At 44.1% G+C, this 25,090-nt stretch overlaps 1 protein-coding gene across 3 annotated transcripts in view; it reads left to right on the top strand.

Annotated features, from left to right (window-relative positions):
- Window positions 1-25,090, top strand: part of ELF1 (E74 like ETS transcription factor 1) — a 76,520-nt gene that overhangs the window by 25,810 nt on the left and 25,620 nt on the right. For 2 of the 3 annotated variants that reach the window (XM_081872751.1, XM_081872752.1), the window contains exons 2-3: window positions 4,727-5,012; window positions 24,643-24,817. In XM_081872751.1, coding sequence (XP_081728877.1) covers window positions 4,941-5,012; window positions 24,643-24,817 — 247 coding nt within the window. In that variant the 5' untranslated portion in view covers window positions 4,727-4,940. Of the gene's footprint in view, window positions 1-1,606; window positions 1,734-4,726; window positions 5,013-24,642; window positions 24,818-25,090 lie in introns of those variants that run through there. The other variant, XM_081872753.1, reaches the window with a different exon arrangement.

Here is a 25,090-nt window from a genome sequence, read left to right on the forward strand (position 1 = left end):
CCCCTAAACAGCAATTTAACATGAATTTTACTATCTAACGAGACCATTGATCCATAAAATGAAAGCAATAAACAATGTACTGCAGTCACACAATCAATCAATCAATCAATCAATCAATAGCTGAACGGGTTCCACACAGTCACCCACAAGAAAGAGCCACAAAAAAACACAAAATCAATAGCAAAAAACAGACAGACCTCAGCGTAACACTCAAATCAGAAGTGTGGCACTCAAAATGGAAGTGTGGCACTCAAAACGGAAGTGTGGCACTCAAAATGGAGCACGTTCGGCTTCCAAAAAAGGTTTGCAAACCCGAACACTTACTTCCAGGTTTGCAGTGTTTGGGTTCCAAGTTGTTTGAGTACCAAGGCATTTGAGAACCAACTGTACTCAGTTTGTTGATATTTCTACCCATCTCTTTATATAAGTCCTCAAGGCAGCTTAAATTAAACTTTAAAAATTGTAGCACATGCTCCTCAAAAGTCCATCCTTCTGTGCGCCGCAGTTCCTGCCCTCTTCCTGATGACATTGCAGTCGTAGCAACCAACTACAAGCCTTTGGTTGTCATGTCTGAATCTGGCCCCCTAGTTTGTTTAGAGAGAAACAAGCCATGAGCTCATAATTGGAAAACAAGAAACTGCAATTTAACACAGTTTGTGAACTCAGCCTTTATAGTTTCACATGTTCCAGTTCTAAGCTACTTGTTATCATAGGACTGTAGAGTTGGAAGGGACCTAGAGAGTTATCTAGTCCAACCTGCTGAAATGCATTAATCTCAACAAAATCTGTACAAAACAAAGCAATATATACCAAAAGCAAATCTGTCAATACTATGTGGATGAGGCTTCTAGATAAATGCTCTGTATTCTTGCTGGAATATGAACATTATCGCCTTTTCTGGATTAATATAAGGCACCTCTCTGTCATGGTGTAACTTAGCCCTTTGCCATTTTCTACATGTCTTGACTGGATGTTCACAAACTGTATTCAGATGTAATATGGACTGCCTCCTGAATGTTCATATGATGGTTGATACTTTTGTATAGTACTTTCAGGTGTTTCATTACTTTCAGGTGTACAGTACTTTCAGGGTAGATATGCTTAGAAATTAAAAGTGTCCATAATTTTTTTTACCCAAGTTGGTTGAGAAGCTGCTTGGTTTCTAATGGTGATAACAGAATAAACGATACAAGGAGAGAACTATAGCCTAAGATAGGAAAATAAGTGGTAAGGGAACTCCTAGCTGCTTTAAATGAATTCAGATCTCCAGGGCGTGGTGAGCTGCACCCAAGGGTACTGAAGGAGCTTGTGGATATAATCTCAGAGCCTTTGTCTATTATCTTTGAGAATTCTTGGAGAAGAGGTGAGGTCCCTGAAGACTGCAGGTGGGCAAATGTCCCCATCTTCAAAGGGGGGGGGGAGAAGACCCAGGTAACTACTGACCAGTGAGTTAGAGGTCCATACTGGGAACCGCCCTAGAACAGATAATTAAACATTTAGACTATGGGCATTAAAAATAGGAAGTTATGATTACTAAAACCAAGCATGGGTTTCTCAAAAACAAGTACCGGTAATGCCAGACGAATCTCCTTTCTTTTTTTGATAGGGTTACAAGCTTGGTGAATCAGAGGAATGCTGTGGACATAGTGTATCTCAATTTCAGTAACACTTCTGACAAATGCATCCCCCATGATAGTCTTGCAGAGAAGCTGGTAAAATGTGGGCTGGATGAGGTAACTGTGAAATGGATTTGTAGCTGGTTGATTGATCAGACCCAAAGAGTGCTCACTAACGGTTCCTCATTATCCTGGAGAAAAGTGACAAGTGGGGTGCCACACAGTTCTGTTCTGGGCCAGTTGATGTTCAACATATGTATAAACTACTTGGATGAATTGCAGGTGACACCAATTTGGGAGGGGTAGCTAATGCCTCCGAAGACAGAATCAGAATTCAAAATGACCATAACAGTTTGGAGAACTGGGCCCAGACTAACAAAATGAATTTCGGTAGGGACAAATGTAAGGTTCTGCACTTAGGCAGGAAGAACTAGATGCACAAATATAGGATGGAGGACAACTGGCTTATTAGCAGTACATGTGAAAGGGATCTAGGGGTCTTGGTGGACAACAAGCTTAACGTGAGTCAACAGTGTGGTGCAGCAGCAAAAAAAAGCTAATGCTATTCTTGGCTGCATCAACAGTAGTCTAGTGTCCAGATCAAGGGAAATAATAGTACCACTCTATTCTGCCCTGATCAGACCACACTTGGAATACTGTGTCCAATTTTGGGCACCACAATTTAAGAAGGATGTTGACAAGCTGGAAGGTGAGCAGAGGAGGGCAACCAAGACGATCAAGGGTCTGGAAACCAAGCCTTATGAGGAGTGCTTGAAGGAAGCTGGGTATGTTTAGTCTGGAAAAGGGGCTGACAGGAGATATGATAACCATCTTCAAATATCTCAAAGGCCGTCACATGGAGGATGGAACAAACTTGTTTTTCCCCTTGCTAGGACCCGAGCGAATGGCTTCAACTTACAAGAAAGGAGATTTCAACTAAAGATTTCAGGAAGAACTTTCTGACAGTAAGAGCTGTTTGAAAGTGGAACAGTGAAACGGTGAAATCTGCTATGATTAAATGGGCACAAGATGTTGGACATAACATAATGATGGCTGACTGGGAACAGTTATGGACCACCGGAATGAAATTTACGGCATGTAATGCCCTAAGAGAAAATATTATGAAAATGATATATAGGTGGTACATGACCCCAGTCAAGCTTGCAAAAATTTATCATTTGCCTGATAATAAATGTTGGAAATGTAAAGAAGCTGAGGGTACATTCTTTCAACTTTGGTGAACGTGCCCAAAGATTAAGGCTTTCTGGGAAATGATATATAATGAACTGAAAAAGGTATTTAAATATACCTTTCTGAAGAAACCAGAGGCCTTTCTCTTGGGTATTGTCGGCCAATTGGTGTCAAAGAAGGATAGAACTTTCTTTATGTATGCTACAACAGCAGCAAGAATACTCATCGCAAAGTACTGGAAGACACAAGATCTACCCACCTTGGAAGAATGGCAGATGAAGTTGATAGAATACATGGGACTGGCAGAAATGACCGGCAGAATCCGAGACCAGGGGAGAGAGACAGCGGAAGAAGATTGGAAGAAATTTAAGGACTATCTTAAGAAACATTGCAAAATTAATGAATGTTAGAATGACATTGATTTAGAAATTATGGGGTTTTCAGCGGTAATGGATATGTAAAAAGAAAAGAAAGGTTAAAAATTAAATTAAAATTAAGGGTAAGGATTTGCTGAAGCAATAAAATAGAAATTGGAATACAGAGAGGGGAGGTATGGGGAAGTCGGGGAAGTAAGTTATAAGAAAATAAGGCACGGAAATTATACATTTTTTTCTTTATTTTTTCTTTATTTTTTCTGTTTTTCTTGTTTGTATTATTGTATTGTGCTGGTATGATAAACTTTAATAAAAAAAATTTATAAAAAAAATGAAAGTGGAACAGACTTCCTCCTTAATTGGAGGTTTTAAAGCAGAAGTTGGATGTCATCTATCAGGGATGGTTTAGTTGAGATTGCTGAATTGCAGGGGGTTTGACTAGATGGCCCCTAGTGTCACTTCCAACTCTACATTTTATTATTTTAAGTATGCAAAGCTAAGAACCCAGGCACCAAGAACTGTGATACCTCTTAGAACTAATCAGAAGAACTTTAGTTTCTAATGCACACTGAATATGAGGATTCATTGTAAGGAAAGGGGGAGGGGCACTGCAATGTTGGCAGGGGTTATTAGGGAATTTCTGACCTAACAGTGGAGTTTGATGCAGCGCATCTATAGGAAATAAAAATGAAGTATGATCAGCTGCATTTGTGACCTCCTGAAAGCTTCCACTCCAATATGGGTGGGTTTGGTACAAAAACTCTCTGAGTACAAATATCAAGAGGACTGCCAAAATTAAAGAACATCACACATCATATCTTGATCTCATTTATGTTTTGCTTTTAATAGCGCTGCTTTGACTATTTTTATCTCAGGTTAGAATTTTGATATAGCTTATCACTTCCTGCTAAACTGATTTAGTCCAACTTTATACATGGTTTGTTAGAATGAAAGAATTATAAGTCTATCTCCCCACATGTTGCAATATTCCTAGTGCAGTTTTGTTTATCGAGTTTTGTAGCATACTATTCTTTGCATGTCTCATTTGCCATGACGTGGTCAGTGTTTCCTTCCTGCTGTTTACAAGCCGGTGTTAGAGATAAGAATACACTCACGTTGCATTTACACAGGGTTGAAAAAAATGCCCAAATATCTGTTCACTTAGGGGTGGCAGAAGACTTTTTTGCATCTTTAGATCAAAAACAAGCAATGAGTCTTAGGAGTGTGGTAAAGAGAGACATTTTCTTAAACCAGTAATAAGTATATATTGCAAAGTTGGATCAGCTTGAAAGGCAGAAATGTGTTACGTGGACTGGTGGCATTCGATCCCTCCAGTCACCTTAGATGGTGGGTTTTCTGATTACTCCATTGTATTTCTGTTTGCTGGCTGCTAGAAAAGTGTGCTTCCCAATTATAATAATAAAGCATTTGTCTGTTTTAAGTAATATTAGTAAGGTGTTAAAAAATAAAGAGATGGACTTTATAGCGTCTTCTTTGATTTTATTTTACATTTTTTATGACGGTGATCTTGATTTTGTTTTTCAGTGGCCTTTGGATTACAAGAGTATTCAGGAAGGCATTTTCTAATTGACCTGTCTGTGAATAGTAGAATCCAGGAAGATTGTATAAGAATCTGGGTACCTGAGTAACTTCAAGATCGTCTACCCCACACAACTCATTCCTGATGATGAACTCTGTTTCTTTACATTGAAGGAGCATTTTCCCCACATGCAGAACTGAAATCTTGGAATGCTTTATTATGGCAGCAGCTGTACAGCAGAATGACCTAATGTTTGAATTTGCCAGTAATGTTATGGAGGATGAGCAACAGGTAAGAGAGAAATAAAATAAACCATGTTGGATAAGCACTGGTGTATTCTACGCAAATATTAAAAGCGTTATTTTACTTTTTTCCCTTTTGAACGTTTGATTCTAATCACAGGATCACACTTCAAAACGACCTTGACAGATTACAGAACTGGGCCAAAACAAATGATGAATTTTAACAGGGAGAAATGTAAAGTATTGCACTTGGGCAAAAAAAATGAGAGGCACAAATACAAGATGGGTAACAGCTGGCTTGAGAGCAGTACATGTGAAAAGGATCTAGGAGTCTTGGTTGACCACAAACTTGACATGAACCAACAGGGTGACGCGGCAGCTAAAAAAGCCAATGCAATTCTGGGCTGCATCAATAGGAGTATAGCATCTAGATCAAGGGAAGTAATAGTGCCACTGTATTCTCCTCTGGTCAAACCTCACCTGGAGTACTGTGTCCAGTTCTGGGCACCACAGTTCAAGAAGGACACTGACAAACTGGAACGTGTCCAGAGGAGGGCAACCAAAATGGTCAAAGGCCTGGAAACGATGCCTTATGAGGAACGGCTAAGGGAGCTGGGCATGTTTAGCCTGGAGAAGAGGAGGTTAAGGGGTGATATGATAGCCATGTTCAAATATATAAAAGGATGTCAAGGTTGTTTTCTGCTGCTCCAGAGAAGCGGACACGGAGCAATGGTTCCAAACTACAAGAAAGAAGATTCCACCTAAACATTAGGAAGAACTTCCTGACAGTAAGAGCTGTTCGACAGTGGAATTTGCTGCCAAGGAGTGTGGTGGAGTCTCCTTCTTTGGAGGTCTTTAAGCAGAGGCTTGACAACCATATGTCAGGAGTGCTCTGATGGTGTTTCCTGCTTGGCAGGGGGTTGGACTCGATGGCCCTTGTGGTCTCTTCCAACTCTATGATTCTATGATTCTACAAGGGAAATCCTGTGCACATCTATGAATTGCTTTCTAGTATATGTGTGTTTATAAGCAATTTAGTTGATAGGCTTCATGCCTTAAGACTTTATAACACCTATAATTCTCTAGATGGATGAGAAAAAGCAAACTGAACTTGAATCCTAGCAAGACTGAGGCACTGTGGGTGAGTGGTTCCTACATCTGAGAAACTGGTGAATTGTTTACTCTGGATAGGATTGCACTCTCCCTGAAAGAGGAGATTGATTGTCTCAGAGTATCTCTGGATCCAGTCTGTCACTGTAGGTCCAGGTCCAGGTAGCCTCAGTGGCTAGAAGTGCCTTCTAGCAATTGCAACTGGTATGACATACACAAGTTTCCCTTCCTGGACCAGGAAGGCTTGGCATGGATTACTCCAGGGTTGGATTTACTACAAGGTGCTCTATGTAGGACCTCCCTTGCACTTGATCTGAAAGTTGCAGTTAGTGCTGAGTGGGGTGGCATGTTTGCTGAGGGAGGCCTTGTCAGCATATAAGATCTGTGCTCAGAGAACTGCAGTGGTTGCCCATTTGCTCCTGGGTGAAGCTCAAGGTACTACTGGTAGTAAGTGAATCAATCTTTTAGTGTGACAAGCGTAGACACTTTGGAACTCCTTGCTTATTGACACTAGGGAGGTGCCTTCACTATGCTCTTTTTGGTGCCTACTAAAAACACCTTAGGCAAGCCTATCCACACGTGTAGAATGTTGACCATGTGTTTTAATCTAGGTTTTAGCTTATTGTTGATTTTAACTATTTTTTTAATGTTTTAAATTGTTGTTTTTAATTACTTTTGCTGCTAATGTCATCGTTTTCTTCTTTTTGTAACTGCTTTGAGGGTTTTTTAAAACAATTGAGCAGTATCTAGGTGACAACCATTTCACTCAGGGGTTCCGTTCCTGGCCTCCCGTGTGTGTTGGTGTGCATATAAGCATGCCGTACCCCATTAGACCACCTTCTGCTGCCTTCTGGGTCCAAAGGCACCTCTGAGCAGCCAAAAATGATTATGTTGGTGTCAACTGTTATTATTGCAGATAGATAAAATAAATGAAGGGTGGCTAAGCTGTAGCTCCCCGGACGGCAGCTCCCGCTATACCTGACCATTAACAGTGTTGGTTGGAGCCAAAGAGCCACAGTTTAGCCAACTTTGTAGCAAAGGACTGAGCAGCTTTTATTGGCACTTTGCCTCTTGAAATGTTTGGCACTTGTGTATCCTTCAAGAAGAGTGTCCTGTCTTCTGGCCACGGCTGAAAAGTTGTGGCTTTCTCCCTCCCCCTTTCTGTGCACAAGCAAAAGGCATGAGGCAGAGGGGTGAGAGGGCAGTCAAGGCAGCTCAGAATTTGGGTGTGCTTTTTCCAGAGGGCCTTGCAAACTGAGGTGCTCATGGCCCTTGAAGAATCCTGGGGAGCTGGGCTGAATCAGAGGGTACCACAGGCCCACTGTCGGTGCTTGAGTGGGATCATCAGCTTTGGCAGGGCTGGGCTGGGAGGAGCCTTCTTGCATCTGCAAACCCTGCTCAGAGAAAGAGGGAAGGGGACATTTGATTATTATTTTATTTTGCAGGTTGGGGGCTCACAGAATCATATCAGGGAGTGAACAGTAAAGGGAGTGATCAGTAAAAGCAAGGTTTTGTGGTTTTTTTAGAAAATGACTAGTTGGGGGGGGGTAGGGCTTGGGAGCTATAGAAAATATTTTGGCATCATAGTACCATAGTGAGGGACCCATGGGATCAGTCAGCAAAAACATTATTTTAAAAACCCTGTAAGTTAAAAAAAAATAGGGGTAAAATTTGGAGACACTTTGGGAGGGGCAAAAAAACCTTATGGCATCACATTGAGAGAACCATAGAAGCAATCAATTAAAAAAAATTGATTATTATTTTAAGAAATGACAAATTTCAGGGTAGGATGGAGTTTGGAGACTGTGTATGGTGACTTCAGGTTATCCACCCTAGTTTAAATAATGAAGTACTTGGGCTAACACGTTAGTTAAAAGCAGATTGAAATTAAAAATCCATAAGGCCCATTCAAAAGCTAATAAAGTTGGACCCAAGTGTACACCCTTGGGAGGGATCTGGGACCAGCACTGTGAAGGCCCTGCATCTGCTGTCTGTCAGTCAAGTAGGTCTTAATGGTAGAGCCTCTGAGGCCAGTCATAAGGCTAGGAAGGGGGCAAGAGCCGTTCAGAGAAATTGGTCCTAATCTGTTTAGGCCTTTAAAGGTCAACAGCAGGACTTTTAATTGGATCCACAAACGAATAGTTTGCCATTGCAACTGGTATAATGACCCCAAAACCTGGTCCCAACCACTCTCCAGGCAGCTGCGTTCTGATTTCTGAAGTGTTTTCAAAGGCAGCGCATGCCAGACATTGCAATAGTCCAGGCTGCTTTTCTCTGCATAAAGTTAACAACTGATGAACCAGCTTATGCTGGTGAAAGGTGTCCTAAGCCATGAATCCCGCCTTGTGCCTCCACAGATAGTGCAGAGTTCAATAGAGCGCCAATCTCCATACTTGTCTTTCAGGGGATGTGCCTCCCCATGCCAAACCAATTGCAAATCTCCAGATATACAGTAGATGGCATCTCACTTCAAACCAACCGATGATTTTCTTCTGCAGCATCATATACACATTAAACAAATGGAACCTTGTGGGATTGTGCAGGACAAATCCCATGGAGAGGCCCAGCCGGTTAATACAACTACCCTCTGAGTAGGTCCCAAAAGGGAGAAGGGGAACCACTCAAGCCAATGCCTCAAATTCCCAAGACTACATGAGGGCCTCCAGTGTCAACCACTATCAGGCACACACTAGGCTGCTGGCAGCAAGAAAGCAGGTAAAATGTTTGAGGGGGGTGCACATGACAATGGTCTCACCCCCTTCACTTGCTGATACCCATTTTCATCAGTTCTCAGTTTTTTGGGGTAGAGACAAGCTTGTAGCATGCCAGACAGATCAGTTTGCTTTGAGGAGAGTTACAGAATTTTTCTTTGCTATGAAATTCTTCTTCGTTGTGTCTAATGTATACATTTAAGCTTATTTAGATCAGAGCCTAAAGCTAGAAGCGTTTTTGTACAAGGACCTGAGCACTGTGTAAATTGATGGACTGGATGAGGGTCAATAAATGGAGCTTGATGGAGGCAAGTGATTCTTGTGTCTGGAAGATTGGCCAGTTGCCTATTCCGGTTGTGTTTGCATTCCCTTTGGAAAAGCAGGCTCGTAGTTTGTGCTCCTGGATCCAGCCTTGTCAATGGTAACCTTCGGTAACCACAGTTCTAGGAGTGCCTTTCACAAGCTGTGGTTAGCACACCAATGACAGTTATACCTCGGGTTACAGACACTTCAGGTTGTGTGTTTTTGGGTTGCACACTGCGCCGAACCTGGAAGTACCGGAACGGGTTACTTCCGGGTTTTGGCACATGAGCAGAAGTGCCGAATTGCGACCCGCGCGTGCGTAGACGCAGCACTGCAGGTTGCGAACGTGAGGCACCCGAGCAGCCACTGTCCTGCCATTCTTCAACTGTGATTTATGCATTGGTGACCTCAGGACTTGATTACTGCAATGCATTCTCTGTGGGGCTACCTTTGGGTCTGGTCTGGAGGCTCCAGCTGGGACAGAATTATGCGGATATTGGGTCCGGCAAGCTTCCCAGTTGGGCTCCGTATCCCTGGAAGCTCTGAGCTGGCCTAGCAGAGTAATGCAGCGGTCCTGAGTCCATGTGAGAAAGGGATAAATCAAGTCCAAAAGACAGATCGGTTCTTATCTCTAGAAGCGTTTATTTACAAGCCATAAATCAGTCTTTTTCCCGTCAGAAGACTCCGCCATTCTGGCATCTCTCCGTGCTTCCAAAAGCACACAGACACAGCCTGTCAGTTGAGCTGCGTCTCTCTCCGTCTCTCAGTGAGAACCGAAAGTAACTCTCACAGACAAAGCCTGTGACGTAGGGCCCTGCTTCCGGCCCCTCCCAGATGCAGGGCACCACGGAGTTTTAACCCTGTTTGTTCCAAACTCCACACCCCCTCTTGTCCTGCATCTGGGGACAATAGCCAACAATGCTTTCCCCATGCACAAACCCTCACAGAACTCCTCGTGCTTCTGGAAGGTTAATGGTTTTGTGAAACCATCAGCGAGGTTCTTGGTTGAGGGACAGTATTTCAGAGCAACTAGCCCCTCACGAACGCTCTGACACACATTTTGAAAACGTATGTCCAAATGTTTGGTCCTCGCCTTGAACTGCCCTGTCTCAGCCAGTTTTAGGCACGGTTGATTGTCTTCATGCACCACAACGGGCAGACAAACCTCTCCACAGATTTCCTCAACCAAACACACATAGAACTCCAACTCTCTGCAAGCATCTGATAGCGCACTGAACTCAGCTTCAGTAGATGAAAGCGCTATGAGACTTTGCTTCCGGGACCTCCACCCTATCACTGAGTCCCCAAACTTCACCACTAGGCCTGACACTGATTTGCGATCTTCAAGGTTACCCCAATCTGCGTCCACAAAGCAAGTCAGTTTGACTTCTCCTTGAGCTGACAACCTAAGACAAAAGTCTTTGGTATCTTGCAGGTAACGCAGCACCCGCTTTATACCATTCCAGGCCTGCACACTAGGACTTGAGGCCTCTCTACTGAGCAGATTGACAGCAAACGCTATATCTGGTCTGCTCCACTGTGACAGATATAACAGACTACCCAGAGCTGACTGAAAGAGCTCAGTGTTTTCGAACACCACACGTTCTACTTGCTGACACTCCTTTACAAAACCAGCCTCCATGGGTGATCTGGCACCTGCACACTCAGACATCCTGAACTTTTCAAGCAACTGTTCAATCTTACCTTTCTGGCAAAGCAAGAAGCTTCCATCACTTGCTTTTGTGATTTGCACGCCCAGATAGGATTTGACATCTCCAAGCTGCTTCAGCTTGAACCGCTTTCCAAGCTCTCTAGCAAACTTTTCTACCTGTTTACCTGTCTGCGCCATCACTAAGATATCATCAACAAAGACCTGGATCACTTCCTGTTTTAAGCCTGCACCTTTAATATAAAGACAACTGTCTGCAAGAGATCTCTTAAAACCTAGCTCTTCTAAGGCTTCATGTAGGCACATATTCCAATTCCTGGCAGATTGACGTAATCCATAGATGGATTTGTGCAATCGCCACACAACGCCTGGCTCACTGACTTCAAACCCTGGAGGAGGAAGCATGTACAACTCCTCCTTGAGATCTGAGTTCAGGTAGGCGACATCTACATCAAAATGGTTCACCTTCCAACCTCTCTGTGCTGCTATCGCTAAAAGCGTTCTCAGAGTTTCCGCTCTCGAGGTTGGCGCATATACCTCTGTGAAATGGACACCCTTCCTCTGTGTGAATCCTTGGGCTACTAATCTCGCTTTATACTGTGGTTCTCCTGCTTCTGTGGGTTTCAAACGGTAAATCCATCTGCAGCTAACAGCTTTTTCACCCATTGGCAACTTCGTGAGTGAGAACACACCTAGAGACTCCATTGAGTTCATCTCCTTCTGCATCGCCTCATGCCATTTGCTAGCTTCTTCCTGAGGCAACTCCTGAACATCCTCAAAGGATTCAGGTTCACATCTAGCCACACCAACCCAGACACTAGTGGCTTCATACCTTTCAGGTGGCTTGCCCTTCGTTGATCTTGCTGACCTCCTCAGCGTGAATTCTGGAACTGCGCCTGATTCACCTGGATCAACCCTACTATCCTCTGTGTCAGACACATCCCCCTCTGACCTGCTGCGCCGTTTCGGGCGCACAGCTGGTTCTGCTGGTGAGGATGGTGCACTCCTTAGCTCAGACTTGATGGTGACCTGTGGAGGGGTCCTGGGACTCCCTTTTGGAGAAACTGGCGCTGGACCCTGTTGCTGTGGACTGCGCGCATCAGCAACAGGTTCAGCCTCGCCTTCCTCCTCTTCCTCATCTGAGTCTGACAGAACATCTGGGTTCCCATGAAGACGCTTCCACCCACTCTGCTCGCAAAACTCAGCACTGCCGCTAATAAGCAGCTTAGACTGGTTGCCAGTAGGGTATGCGAAACGCCACGCCTTTGAACCCGGCTCATAGCCCACAAAGATCATCTTCCTAGACCTTGGCTCACCCTTTTTGCGCATGGCTTTTGGAATGAGAACAAAAGCCTCAGACCCAAAAACATGAAGAAACCCCACCTTCGGCTTCTTCTGATGCAACAAGTAATACGGTGTGTTGCCTACACTGGAATTGTACACCCTGTTCTGTACAAAACATGCTGTCCGATAACTCTCTGCCCAAAAGTGCTGTGGCAAACCCGAGTCTGCCAACATAGAATTCGCAGATTGCTGTAATGTGCGAAACTTTCTCTCTGCAACCCCGTTCTGTTTCGGAGAGTAGGGGGCCGTCAATCGATGATTGATACCCTTCTGCCTGAAAAACGATTGCAGCGCAGAACCTGTGAACTCCCCCCCGCGATCAGATTGAAAGGAAATCACCCTGGTAGAGAACTGTAGTTCAATCGCAGTGATCCAATCCCTGATCAATGCAGCTGCTTCTGACTTGCATTTAAGCGCAAAAACCCAACTAAAAGTCGAAAAATCGTCAATCAGAACTAGAACCCACTTAGACCCAGCTAAAGAAGGTGTTGGCATGGGTCCTGACAAATCTGCATGCACAAGTTCAAAGGGTTTGCTAGTTCTCCTCTCTGATCTGGGGTATGAGCATGTTGTGACCTTCGAGTGCTTACAGGCTTGACAATCTAGGTATTTGCCACAAGCCTTGAACCTACAACCAATGGTGTTCTCTGCGGCTTTTTTCACAAGCGACCACCCGGCATGTCCGAATTTTCGGTGCCACAAGTGAATACAACCATCGTGTGGTGGGACATTTGCACACTGCACATGGGCATCTTCAATGGACTCTCCACTAGCCCCATTTTCCACCAGCCCCATTTCTCCACCAGTCCCATTTTCCACTAGTCCCATTTTTGCACCAACCCCATTTTCAACAGGCATCTGCACCAGAAAGAGCCTGTCTGTTCTCTCAACGCTGTAGATCTTCTTTCCATCCCTGTAGAAAGAGCAACAAGTGTTAGAAAAGTGAACATCGAACCCAGCATCATTTAAGGCTGTTACACTTAAAAGAGAGTGCGCAAGCTCTGGGACAACATAAGCTTGCACCCAACAATCCAAGAAAGAACAATATAAAGACCCAGATTCAGTCAGTGGTCTCTTAGATCCATCTGCCATTTTGACATAACGTCCAGTTTTAACTGTCTTGCAGTTCCTCAGGAGCCCACCAGATGGCACAAGACAGTGAGTCGCTCCCGTGTCTATAATTAGAGATAAAGTGTCTCTCTGACTGTCTTCCAAAGCTGCCATGGCAACGCTCGCACCCCCACTGGGGTCTGTGTCAAAGTCAGTGTCCATCCTGGTTGCCATGGTTACTGCACGGCTGCTACTGCTGTTCCCAGGCTCTGTTGTCTGTGAAACGCTGCTTATCTGCCTTCCTTGCAGGTGGCTGACCTTGCATTCCAGAGCCTCAGCAGAACAATGCCCTTTGCTGTTGGACTTCGCCTCAAAGCACAAACAACTCTGGGAGACTTTGGCTTTCTCAGAGCTCTTGGATCGGCCTGCACCCCCACTCCTGGGTGCCACGTCGCCTAAGGAACAGCTTGCCACTGCTTTCCTCTCTCCAGCTCCCAGCCTTTCCCCAGGACACAGTCCATCACTCAGATGTGTTGAAGCATAAAAACAGCTCCCCAAAACAGCCCCAGCTTCTTCTGGGCTTCTCTTAGCCCCCTCTGGGCTTTCTGGGCATTGCTCAGACACTCCTGGGCTTGCTGCTCCCTTTGGGCATCTTCTAGCCCCCTCTGGCCTGGCTACTACTGCTTTCTGACATGCAGTCTTCAGTGCCTGCCACGCGACCCAGGGCTTTTTCCCTTGGAGCTCTGGCAACAGCCATGCATGAACACTGCCCTTTAAAATGGCTAGCACCCTTTGCTCTCTCTCTAGAGCATCAGCCACGTCTGCTTTGGGCTGGGCCTGGCCTGGATCAGCTTGCGTGCATTCCCACAGCTCCTTTCCCTTCAGCCAGTGGTAAATGCGCTCACTCCAGTCCTCCCAATTGGTGCCATTGAGCCTTTCACCGGGGTAGCTGTCTTTGCCCTGCTGTGCCTGAGCAGCAGCCATTCTCCTCCCCCCGGGGCTTTCAGCGTACTCACTCTGCCAGCAAGCTGGACGTCCGAAGCAGCCGTCTCTCTTGGCTCTTGGCTCCGCTCCCCAGCATCTCCCACTGCCCTTCCTGGCAGGAGGTCACAGCAACTCAAAGCTGGCGTTCTCCTCCCTTCTCACACTTGTCAGGAAACACGTAACCTCCATAACCTATGCGGATATTGGGTCCGGCAAGCTTCCCAGTTGGGCTCCGTATCCCTGGAAGCTCTGAGCTGGCCTAGCAGAGTAATGCAGCGGTCCTGAGTCTATGTGAGAAAGGGATAAATCAAGTCCAAAAGACAGATCGGTTCTTATCTCTAGAAGCGTTTATTTACAAGCCATAAATCAGTCTTTTTCCCGTCAGAAGACTCCGCCATTCTGGCATCTCTCCGTGCTTCCAAAAGCACACAGACACAGCCTGTCAGTTGAGCTGCGTCTCTCTCCGTCTCTCAGTGAGAACCGAAAGTAACTCTCACAGACAAAGCCTGTGATGTAGGGCCCTGCTTCCGGCCCCTCCCAGATGCAGGGCACCACGGAGTTTTAACCCTGTTTGTTCCAAACTCCACAAGAATGACGTGGCTAGATTGATGGCAAGGGCAGACTACTTGCCATACGTAACCCTGTTGCTTGAACATTGGCTTCGTGTATTTTCAAGTCCCTTAACAACTGGGGGTCCAGGATACCATAAGGACAGCCAATTCCAATCACTGAGATCTCTAGGGGAGTCTCTAGCAGAAGCCACACATTCAGTATTGTGGGCCCAGGTCTATGGAACTAATTTCCAGCTGAGCTGATACAAGCCACCACTCTGTTGAACTTTGGGCACTTGGCAAAGACTTTCCTACTCCCAGAGGCGTTTCTCCTTAACATTTAAACCTAGACATCATCTTAAAAAGTAGAGACATCACCTTGCCAACAAAGGTCCGTATAGTAAAAGCTATGGTTTTCCCAGTAGTGATGTATGGAAGTGAAAGCTGCACCGTAAAGAAGGCTGATTGCCGAAGAATTGATGCTTTTGAATTCTGGTGCTGGAGGAGACTCTTGAGAGTCCCATGAACTGCAAGAAGATCAAACCTATCCATTCTTAAGGAAATCAGCCCTGAGTGCTCACTGGAAGGACAGATCGTGAATCTGAGGCTCCAGTACTTTGGCCACCTCCTGAGAAGAGAAGACTCCCTGGAAAAGACCCTGGTGTTGGGAAAGATTGAGGGCACAAGGAGAAGGGGACGACAGAGGACGAGATGGTTGGACAGTGTTCTCGAAGCTACCAGCATGAGTTTGACCAAACTGTGGGAGGCAGTGGAAGACAAGTGCCTGGCGTGCTCTGGTCCATGGGGTCACAAAGAGTCGGAAACGACTAAACAACAACAAATAAGTATTAAGTCTACCCATTGAATTTTGTTGTTGTTTTTTGTACAGCACATAGACACTTGAGTGGTATAAAATACCTAATGGTATAGAACAGCTCATCATCATCCTACTTTGGTGGGGAGGGCGCAGGAGAACAAGATTCTAAGCACAGGAAGCAGCCTTATACCAAATAAATTTTTATTAGTTTCCCAATATTTTCCCCAATAATAGCCCAACTATAGCAATATCAAGGATGCAGCCTTATACCATACCAGACTATTGGTCCATCTCGCCTAGTTTTATCTCTTCCGACTAGCAGTGACTCTCCAGGGCTTCAGGCAGAGATCTTTCTCAATGTCTTCTATCTAATAGCAGGCAATAGCAGGAGTTGAACCTGCGACCTTTTGCAAGCAAAGCATTTGCTCCACCACTGAGATCAGATCCTTCCACAACTTTTTCTCTTTATATATTTTTCTCTGAAAAGAGGTGATTTGCATTGCGTTTTTAAGCTTATTCTTATTTTAGAGATTATGAGTTCTGTGGTGGAATTATTGCAGGCACAGAGATTGTTGAAGGTGTTCTCTTGTCCTCATCAGATAATATCTTCTTCCCTTCATGACAATGGACCACTCCTGGAGAGTCATGAAACCAGAACTTATTGTGGGGAATATACTTGCTACTTTGAGCAGTAACTCCATTGTCTGACCAACTTGCAATAGAATATTATTTACTTTGGTTGTATCCTGTTCTTCCTCCAGGTTGATCAGGGCAACATACTGATTCTGCCATTGTTACCCTCCAGTTTATCCTCTCAACAATCCTCAGAAGTAGGTTTGATGGAGAAATAGTGACTGGCCCAAGTTCACACAGGGACTTACACCTAGGCGGACACTCCCTGGAAGGACAAGAGGCACTAGCTTGGAAGATAGCTGAATGTAGCAGAGAGCATTGCAAAAGAACTATGCTCTGATACATGTAAAAAATCTCTCTCTTTGGCTACCATTACACCTGGTGAATTGCATCCAGCATTGTTGTCATTCTGAGGGGTAAACAAATACACCCAAACAACTCCAGCCAAATTTATATTCTTCTCTGATCATTGTGGTGAATTTGTAACTTAGCAGATAGAATTGCTTGGCCTGGTTAGCAAAATTATAATTCATCTTGCTAAGCTGAGATGAAGACAGGAGTGCTTGGTGTGCTCTGGTCCATGGGGTCACGAAGAGTCAGACACGACTAAATGACTAAACAACAACAAGCTGAGATATTCATGAGCCTTTTGCTTGCATGTAGAACCTTTTTGTGATTCAACCAGGAACAATCTAATTACCTACAGTTTCCCATTTCAGCCAAATCAGGAAACTATGGTTCCAGCTTTGGAACAAATTATTGTGTGGAACTCAATTTAAAATGCAGTTTAATATCCTGGTGTCTTCTGAAGCTAGTGCTTGGTTTGAATGAAATGGGAAATTGTGTTAATGAGAGAGTTCCAGGTTTATCATGGTGAAATAAGGAGCAAAATGTTTGTGTGTACGTGTGCAAAAGACTTATATGTATCTCCACTTTAAATGCAGAGATACTTTTTACTGAATGTGGCCACTGGGTTTGATTTAGGGAATAGCTTCTTTATTTGAGCTTGTGTTAGAGATCTCATTCTTAGCCTGCTTAGTTAGATTGGTTTCAGTCCCCCTGAGCTATGCAGAATACATGCTTGGGGCAAGGAGGTATGAAGGCTACCACAGTGTTACTTATTCTGGTACTTATCCTGGCTGCTTTGAAGAAGTGTAGGCTGCTGGACAGATTTTTAATCTGTTTAAATTTACATCTCTGCTAAATTTTGTGCAGTTTGCTGTTCATGGCAAATGCTAAAACTGACCTTTTCAGCTCCTGGTGCAGCCAATTTCCTATTTTGGAATCAGTAAGGACGGATGGAAATTAAATAGTTTTGCCTTCTTATTTTCACCCTTAGTTTGGCATTGATTCTGTATGTGTTGCCTTCATCCATTATGTTTACCTAAAAAAAACTAATAAGAAAAAATACACCTAATTGTTCCAGTTAGAAGCTTCCTTGTCATTTCATATTGGTGAGCAAGAGGAGTTGGTGACATGACTGAAATATATTCAGGGAAATATTTTGCAAGATTCTCCTTATACCTGTCAGTCTTAAAGCAGCTGGTTGCTTAGTGTGCTCCTCTTAGTAAAATATTTCCCTTGTGGATGCTCCTGAGTCCACATTTGCAACTTGCAAAGTAGCTTTTTGTGACTGAGAGGTTTTTGTTTTCTAGCACATGGTGATGCTGGTGAGTAAAGCTGATCTTACTCTGTACTTAGAATTAGATGTATATATTGTTCATTTGGTATCTGCTGCTCAGTTCTTATAATAATAGTAAAATGCATGTTCCTCGTAGATCCTCTGGTCTTCCAGACCTAAACCATAGCTACCTCTGCTCCCTCCTGTGCTCTAACCTTTGGTCACTCTGCCATGCGCCTCAGGCATTTGCCTACTTGTGTCCCACCCTGTCCGGTCAGCTTGAGTCTTGTCCCTCTTCCAATATGACTTTTCTGTCCAACACTCTTGCCTGCCACACAGAGGGTCTTTTCCCCCTGGGTGTCTTTATCTTCTAGTATGTGTGTTTTTACTCTTGCATGCCAACAGCTTAATGCATCAATGGTTTGTGAATATAAACATTTCGGATTTTAGGATGCAGTGTTTTAGAGTTTTTGTTGGTACTGCCCATAGGTCCAGTTCAGATGTGATACTGGCTTAGCGCAGACAACACATTAAAGCAGGGTTTCAGCCAGCCATAGTTTATAACCCAATCCATGTTTTGTGTTTCCAAATGTACAAGCAAAACACAACTCATTGATGCATCTCATGGTCTTTGTTTTCTGCCCTCTCAGTTTCATAAATTTACTCCCATCTATCTCCATGGTAAAGCAACCCCTGAAAGAGATGCAGTTGCTGTAACTATGGCTTGTTAATTCAAACATCATGTCAAACCATAGTTAGCACAAATGTTAGCTTTGAAAAGCTAAGTTCTGATTCTAGCTTCTGATTATGGCTTTCCAGCTGATTGTAAGCCATGGTTTGACAATTCAGCCATCACACAAGCTTTAGTTGGGCTTCCTTAGTCATATTTTGAAGTGATGTCTGAATTGAACAAAAGATGCCTGGTTTGCCAGCTTTGGTACATGCCCTCCATTTAACTCTGGAGAAATTCCTTTCTCAGTTCTAATCTTGTAAACCAGTTGCCACCATTTTGTATTAATTGATTTCAAACCATGGTTTGTATTAACAGTGCTTTGCATCACTACCAATGAACAATGCTAAAATGTATTATAACAGAAGGTGACATTTGCTTTACATCTATTGTGGTTTCTGTGTCTGGGCTGAGTTATTCTCTCCTGATTTCTTCCTATCTTTGCTGACAGTCTGATACGGAAACTGATTACAGACACCTGCTCTGCAAAAGGACTGATAAGGATAGCACAAAACGTTCATACAAATGTGCAGAGATAAATTTATTCCACCAAGAATTTGGTACACTTCAGTCCCAAATTAGCCTTTCATCAGTGGCATCTATAACCCAATAAATAAAAGCATCCCATTTGAGCAGCTTTCCCCAACCTGATACCTTCCAAATGCTTTGGGCTGCAGCTCATCAGCCCCCGCCAGCATGGATGATGGGAGTTGTACTGCCACAACTGGAGGGCAGCAGGTTGAAGAAGGCTGCATTGGAGCAATGCATATTCTGTCTAGTACAACATAATTGGTTACATGTAAAAAATAATAAGTGCAGCACACCTGTTAAATGTCAGTTAAAATGAAAAAAATATATATATTTAGTCTCTCTGGAAAATTGATGGTGCTGGGAGAGTTAATAATTATCTTCCTTCGTTCAGTATTTGTGTAGCTGTGGCTTTGTTAATGTATCTGTCACCAAGGAAAAGAAGGGGGAGGCTTTTGATTTATGCTCAATAAGGAATTTAACAAGGTTTTATTATGCCTTCCCCCCTCGATCGAGGCTGAATGGACTTCATTTAAAATTACTTTTGGACCAGACCAGGAGTGTGAGTGCCTCATGATTAATGCCAGTATTCAAATTAATGAGGAACCAGTCACGAATCATGCCAGGTAATACCCACTTTGCCTTTCAAGTCGGCAGACACAGGCTTAAGCGGAGTAGCGGGTTGCAGTGAACTCCCCAGAACCCACTGGGGAACATTGCCAGGAATTTTACCTCATAAATTTTGGCTTTCCCCTTCCTGAACTTCCTTACTGCCCCGGAGGGCAGTGGAGAGCTACTGCCATTAATCATGAAGTCAGCCAGAAACCGAAAATTGATAGTGCTCTTAAGCTCTAATCCTTGCACACTTACCTTTGAGTAACTCTCATTGAACTGAATGGTGCTTACATTTGAGTAGATGTATAGGCTTGCACTGTCAATAACAGATAATTCTTGACTTCTGTAAGAACAGATTTTTACAACAGTAGGGATTGCCTAAGCTGGAAAAAAACATGCAAAGTGCAAATACATAGTTGTATTCTAAAGGTTTCTTCATATAGTAAATATGTCTCATTTGTAACTTCTCCTTTAGAAAAGGAAAAGTTTGCAAGAGCAGAAGAGGAAGTTGCCTAAGATAAAGAAGAGTCTAAATACAGAACTGTATTCTAAAAGCCTCTTCATATGCTAAGTATTACAAATGCAATAAATGGTTTGCATATTTTTTGTCACGCCTTGGTCACCAGCCCCAAGTACCTCAGAAGCCCAGCACACTTGCAAGAGAATCACCCACTCTCCTCTTGGCTCCACAAGGTGAACGGGGGTTGTTCCAGTTCCACTGAGCTGAGCTAATATAATAGAATTTAAGGAAGAATAGAGACATCTGTGGGACACTCATAGAAGAGGAACTAATGCCTGTATGTGAACTTGTTAGCTAATGCATGGTCACAACTCTATGAAAGTTGCCAAATTACTCCTATCACAATTTTATACTGCCTCTTTTTATAAAACTCTGTTGAAATGGTGTCTCTGCTAAAAGATTGAATTCCAAAAGCATTTAAATCATACACATTGGCAGATATCTAGCTGTGTTATACTTGGAGTAAACCTTAGGGAGAAGTTAGCAGCCAGCAGCAAACTTAGCACATTGCAGCTTCTGGGAGCTCACAACCATGAACTTGTGATCAGAACTTGCAGGTGGGCATTTGCGAGGGCAGTTTGACGGGGAGGCCTGGAGTCCTGTCTCACGGTGTGCATAGGACCAAGAGTCATAGAGGGCAAGGGAGCTACTGCCATGACCTGCAGTACCTGTGCCATGTTGGTCTTTCTGCCAGAGAACGTGTGAAAGTACATTTGTAGCAAGTGTAAGCTGGTTGCTTTGCTGGAAGAGAAGGTCCAGCAACTTGAAGCTCACCTAGACACACTTTGAGTGACAGGACAAGATGCAGTGTTTCTCAGTAGAGCTGAGTTGCAGTGGCGTAGCGTGGGGGGTGCCAGGGGTGCCGGCCGCACCGGGCGCAACCTGGGCGGGGGCGCACTTGCACTAGCAGCTCTCTGCCCCTACTAAAATCCACTGGTTAGGGAGCCCGCGCTCGCTCGGCTTGGCGAGGAGGTCGCAGAAGGGGGAGAGCAAAGCCTTCTGCCGCTGGCAAAAAAAGGAGAGGAAGCCGGGCGGGCGGGCGGGCGGGCTGGCTGGCTGGCGGGGGTCTGGCTGCGCCTGCTGCTGCCGTTGCCGCTGCTGCCGGGCTTTGACAGCTTGGCGAAGCGGAGGGAGAGGAACTTTATGGTAATTGCGGCTCTCTTTCCACCCTCCAGAGGAGAGGAGGAAGAGACAGGAGGAGATGGATTTGGAGGAGTCCTTTTCCATTCTTGACCTAACCCTTTTGGATCATGGATGAGTATGCCAATAACCCACTTGCTACCTTCCGTGGAGATGATTTCTGAGAAAGGGAATTGCAGTGTGGAGAAGGCAAGCTGAGAGGAAGGAGTGGGAAGTACTTGAGCCATGAGGTTCCTGCCTTTGTAACCTGTCCTAATAATATCCAGATAAGCGCCAGTAGTCAAGAGGAAAAGACTCAAGAACAGCAGATGCAGACCTTAGAACACTCTGAGGAGGCTGTGGAAGACATCATGATTCCTGCCACTCCCCAGAGGAGGGAGAGACAAGTGGCAGGGGTAGGTGACTACCTACTGACGGGGACAGAGGCACCAGTGTGCGGAGGAAATGAGATGTCCCGGGAGGTGTGCTGTCTTCCAGGTGTCTCCTGAGACAAGACAGATGTGAACAACAGCAATAGCATCTATTAAAAGTCTGGAAGAAAAAAGAACTTCAAGTGGTCTGGAGGAACCGAAAAGGTGTGAAATAATTCCTTCTAACTTTCTGCCATCTCCCAACATTTTAAGTCCACATCCTGTTGGACTTCAGTTCCAATCAGCCTGCGCAGGCACAGTCTGCGGTCAGGGAAGATGGGAATTGTAGTCCCAACATCTGGAGGGCTACAGGTTCCCCTTCCCTGTTGTAAGTCATTCAGTTTAGCTAAGTATTTTATTTGTGCAGAGCTTCCATAATTTAATATTAATGTAGCTTTCTCTGCTTTGCACATAATTTTTTTTTAAAGTACAATATTTTAAATCTTATTCTCTTATACTAAATAAAAAAATTCCTTCCAGTAGCACCTTAAAGACCAACTGAGTTAGTTCTAGGTATGAGCTTTCGTGTGCATGCACACTTCAGATACACTGAAACAGAAGTCACCGGACCTTTCTATATAGTGAGAAGGTGGGGAGGGGTATTACTCAGAAGGGTGGTGGGAATGGGTGATTGGCAGATAGCTGCGATGAGCCTGTTGACGACTCTTAACGACTGCAATAGGTCTAACAGGAAAAAGCAAGGGGTGAGAAGGTGAAAAATGGCTTTGTCATGTATAATGGGATAAGAATCCAATGTCTTTGTTCAAACCAGGTCTCTCCATAGTTTTAAGTTTGGTGATAAGTTGCAATTCAGCAGCTTCTCTTTCCAGTCTATTTCTGAAATTCCTTTGTAATAGAACAGCTACTTTGAGATCTTGTATAGAATGTCCTGGGAGATTCTCTTATACTAATTACTATTCCTTCTTTGTCTTCCTTGTATATTCATTTTATTGTACAGAACATTTTTAAAGCATGGGCTTTATTCTGAAGAGTGATTAAGTAAAATTGGAAAGTGCTTCAGATTAGATTGACATGAGCCAACAGTGTGACACGGCAGCTAAAAAAGCCAATGCAATTCTGGGCTGCATCAATAGGAGAATAGCATCTAGATCAAGGGAAGTAATAGTGCCACTGTATTCTGCTCTGGTCAGACCTCACCTGGAGTACTGTGTCCAGTTCTGGGCACCACAGTTCAAGAAGGACACGGACAAACTGGAATGTGTCCAGAGGAGGGCAACCAAAATGGTCAAAGGCCTGGAAACGATGCCTTATGAGGAACGGCTAAGGGAGCTGGGCATGTTTAGCCTGGAGAAGAGGAGGTTAAGGGGTGATATGATAGCCATGTTCAAATATATAAAAGGATGTCACATAGAGTAGGAAGAAAGGTTGTTTTCTGCTGCTCCAGAGAAGCAGACACGGAGCAATGGTTCCAAACCACAAGAAAGAAGATTCCACCTAAACATTAGGAAGAACTTCCTGACAGTAAGAGCTGTTTGACAGTGGAATTTGCTGCCAAGGAGTGTGGTGGAGTCTCCTTTGGAGGTCTTTAAGCAGAGGCTTGACAACCATATGTCAGGAGTGCTCTGATGGTGTTTCCTGCTTGGCAGGGGGTTGGACTCGATGGCCCTTGTGGTCTCTTCCAACTCTATGATTCTATGATTCTGTGAATGACCCTAAGACTGTTTTGATGTATGGAAGTGATGTTATATGGAAAACGTCTGGATAAGGTTACTGGATAAAAAAAATAATATCCACGCAGGATTACAAACTGTTCTAACCAGCTTGCGGAGATTATCAGAGGTCACAAAGAGAAAGGAAAAATATATGAAAATAACAACAAGAGATGTGGAAAAACAATAAGAAAGGACTGGATAGTACTGTGAACATCATAAGGTTAGATTTGTGGACATTAAAACAGCAGTAAGAAGCAAGAAGTTGATTGGATCCCCTTCGGAACTTGAAATATGGGTACCCCCAACAAAAATTTAAAATTTGGCTGTGTAATTTGGAATTTATGTAATTTGGTTTGATTTGATGTGATTGGTCGGTTAATAAAAAATTATTCTTAAAAAAAATATTATCTAGAATAGTAGTCTTGAAGCCTTTCTATCTGGAAATGACTTTCCAACATTTTTAAGGAACACTTATTACTTTGCTACCATGCAAGTGTAAACTGTTAGTGTCCTGTTGCACCCCATGTTGCGTCACTGGGTCCCACTAGTGGGTCCCAACTCATCAGATGATCTAGACGGGGATAGCCTACACAGTGCCCATCAGAAGGTGATGGATTTCAACTTCCATCATCCCCAGCTAGTGATGATAAGAATTCTTGCCTAAAATTCTCTGTAAAGGTAAAGGGACCCCTGACTGTCAGGTCCAGTCGTGGACGAATCTGGGATTGTAGCACTCATCTCACTTTATTGGCCGAGGGAACCGGCGTACAGCTTCTGGGTCATGTGGCCAGCAGGACTAAGCTGCTTCTGGCGAACCAGAGCAGCACATGGAAACGCCGCTTACCTCCCCGCCAGAGTGGTACCTATTTATCTACTTGAACTTCGTGCTTTCGAACTGCTACATTGGCAGGAGCTCACCCCGTCGGGGGGATTCGAACCGCCGACCTTCTGATTGGCAAGCCCTAGGCTCTGTGGTTTAACCCACAGTGCCACCCACGTCCTACAGCACCACCCACGCTCTGTAGGAAACCAAATTGGCTACCCCAGATATGCACAATGTCTGTGCCAAAAAGCAGGATTCTAGTATGCCTCAAGCTACAGCAGACACATTGGAAGATATGCTTACAAGGCAATTTATTGCTCCAGCTGACTCATGAAGTTGAGACAGATAACACGTTTGCCAATTTGTGTTGTGACATTATGTCTAATTATTCCCACTGTTTGCTGATAAAGTAATGTTTTGTTTTTGCCTTGCCCCTTCTTCTTACAGCTGGGTGATCCATCAATCTTTCCTGCTGTCATTGTGGAACATGTACCCAGTGCAGATCTCCTGAACAATTACTCTGGTTTGTCCTGTGTTGCTGAACCCAGCGACATGATAACAGAGAACTCGCTGGATGTTGCAGAAGAAGAAATTATAGAAGATGATGATATCACCCTTACAGGTTTGTGAGCATTTTTTTTTTTTGCATTGTCACTTAAGGACACAGTGGCTGAGATATGTCCATGCCTTTTGACCTGTTAAACCAGGAAGCTTCCAGTTAACCATGGTTTCATGATTGGTCCAAGTTGGAAAACCATGGTTACTAGCTGAAATGAAATGGGAAACTATGGTTAATTGAAGGCTTTTTGATTTCATTTCAGTTCACATGAAGTGGCTCTGTGCTCAGACAAAAGCTTGTGCATATTTTGGCTCAGTAAGCCAAGTTATGATTGCC

This window comes from Podarcis erhardii (genome assembly GCF_964252035.2).
Source record: "Podarcis erhardii genome assembly, chromosome: 8".
Lineage (NCBI taxonomy): Eukaryota > Metazoa > Chordata > Lepidosauria > Squamata > Lacertidae > Podarcis > Podarcis erhardii.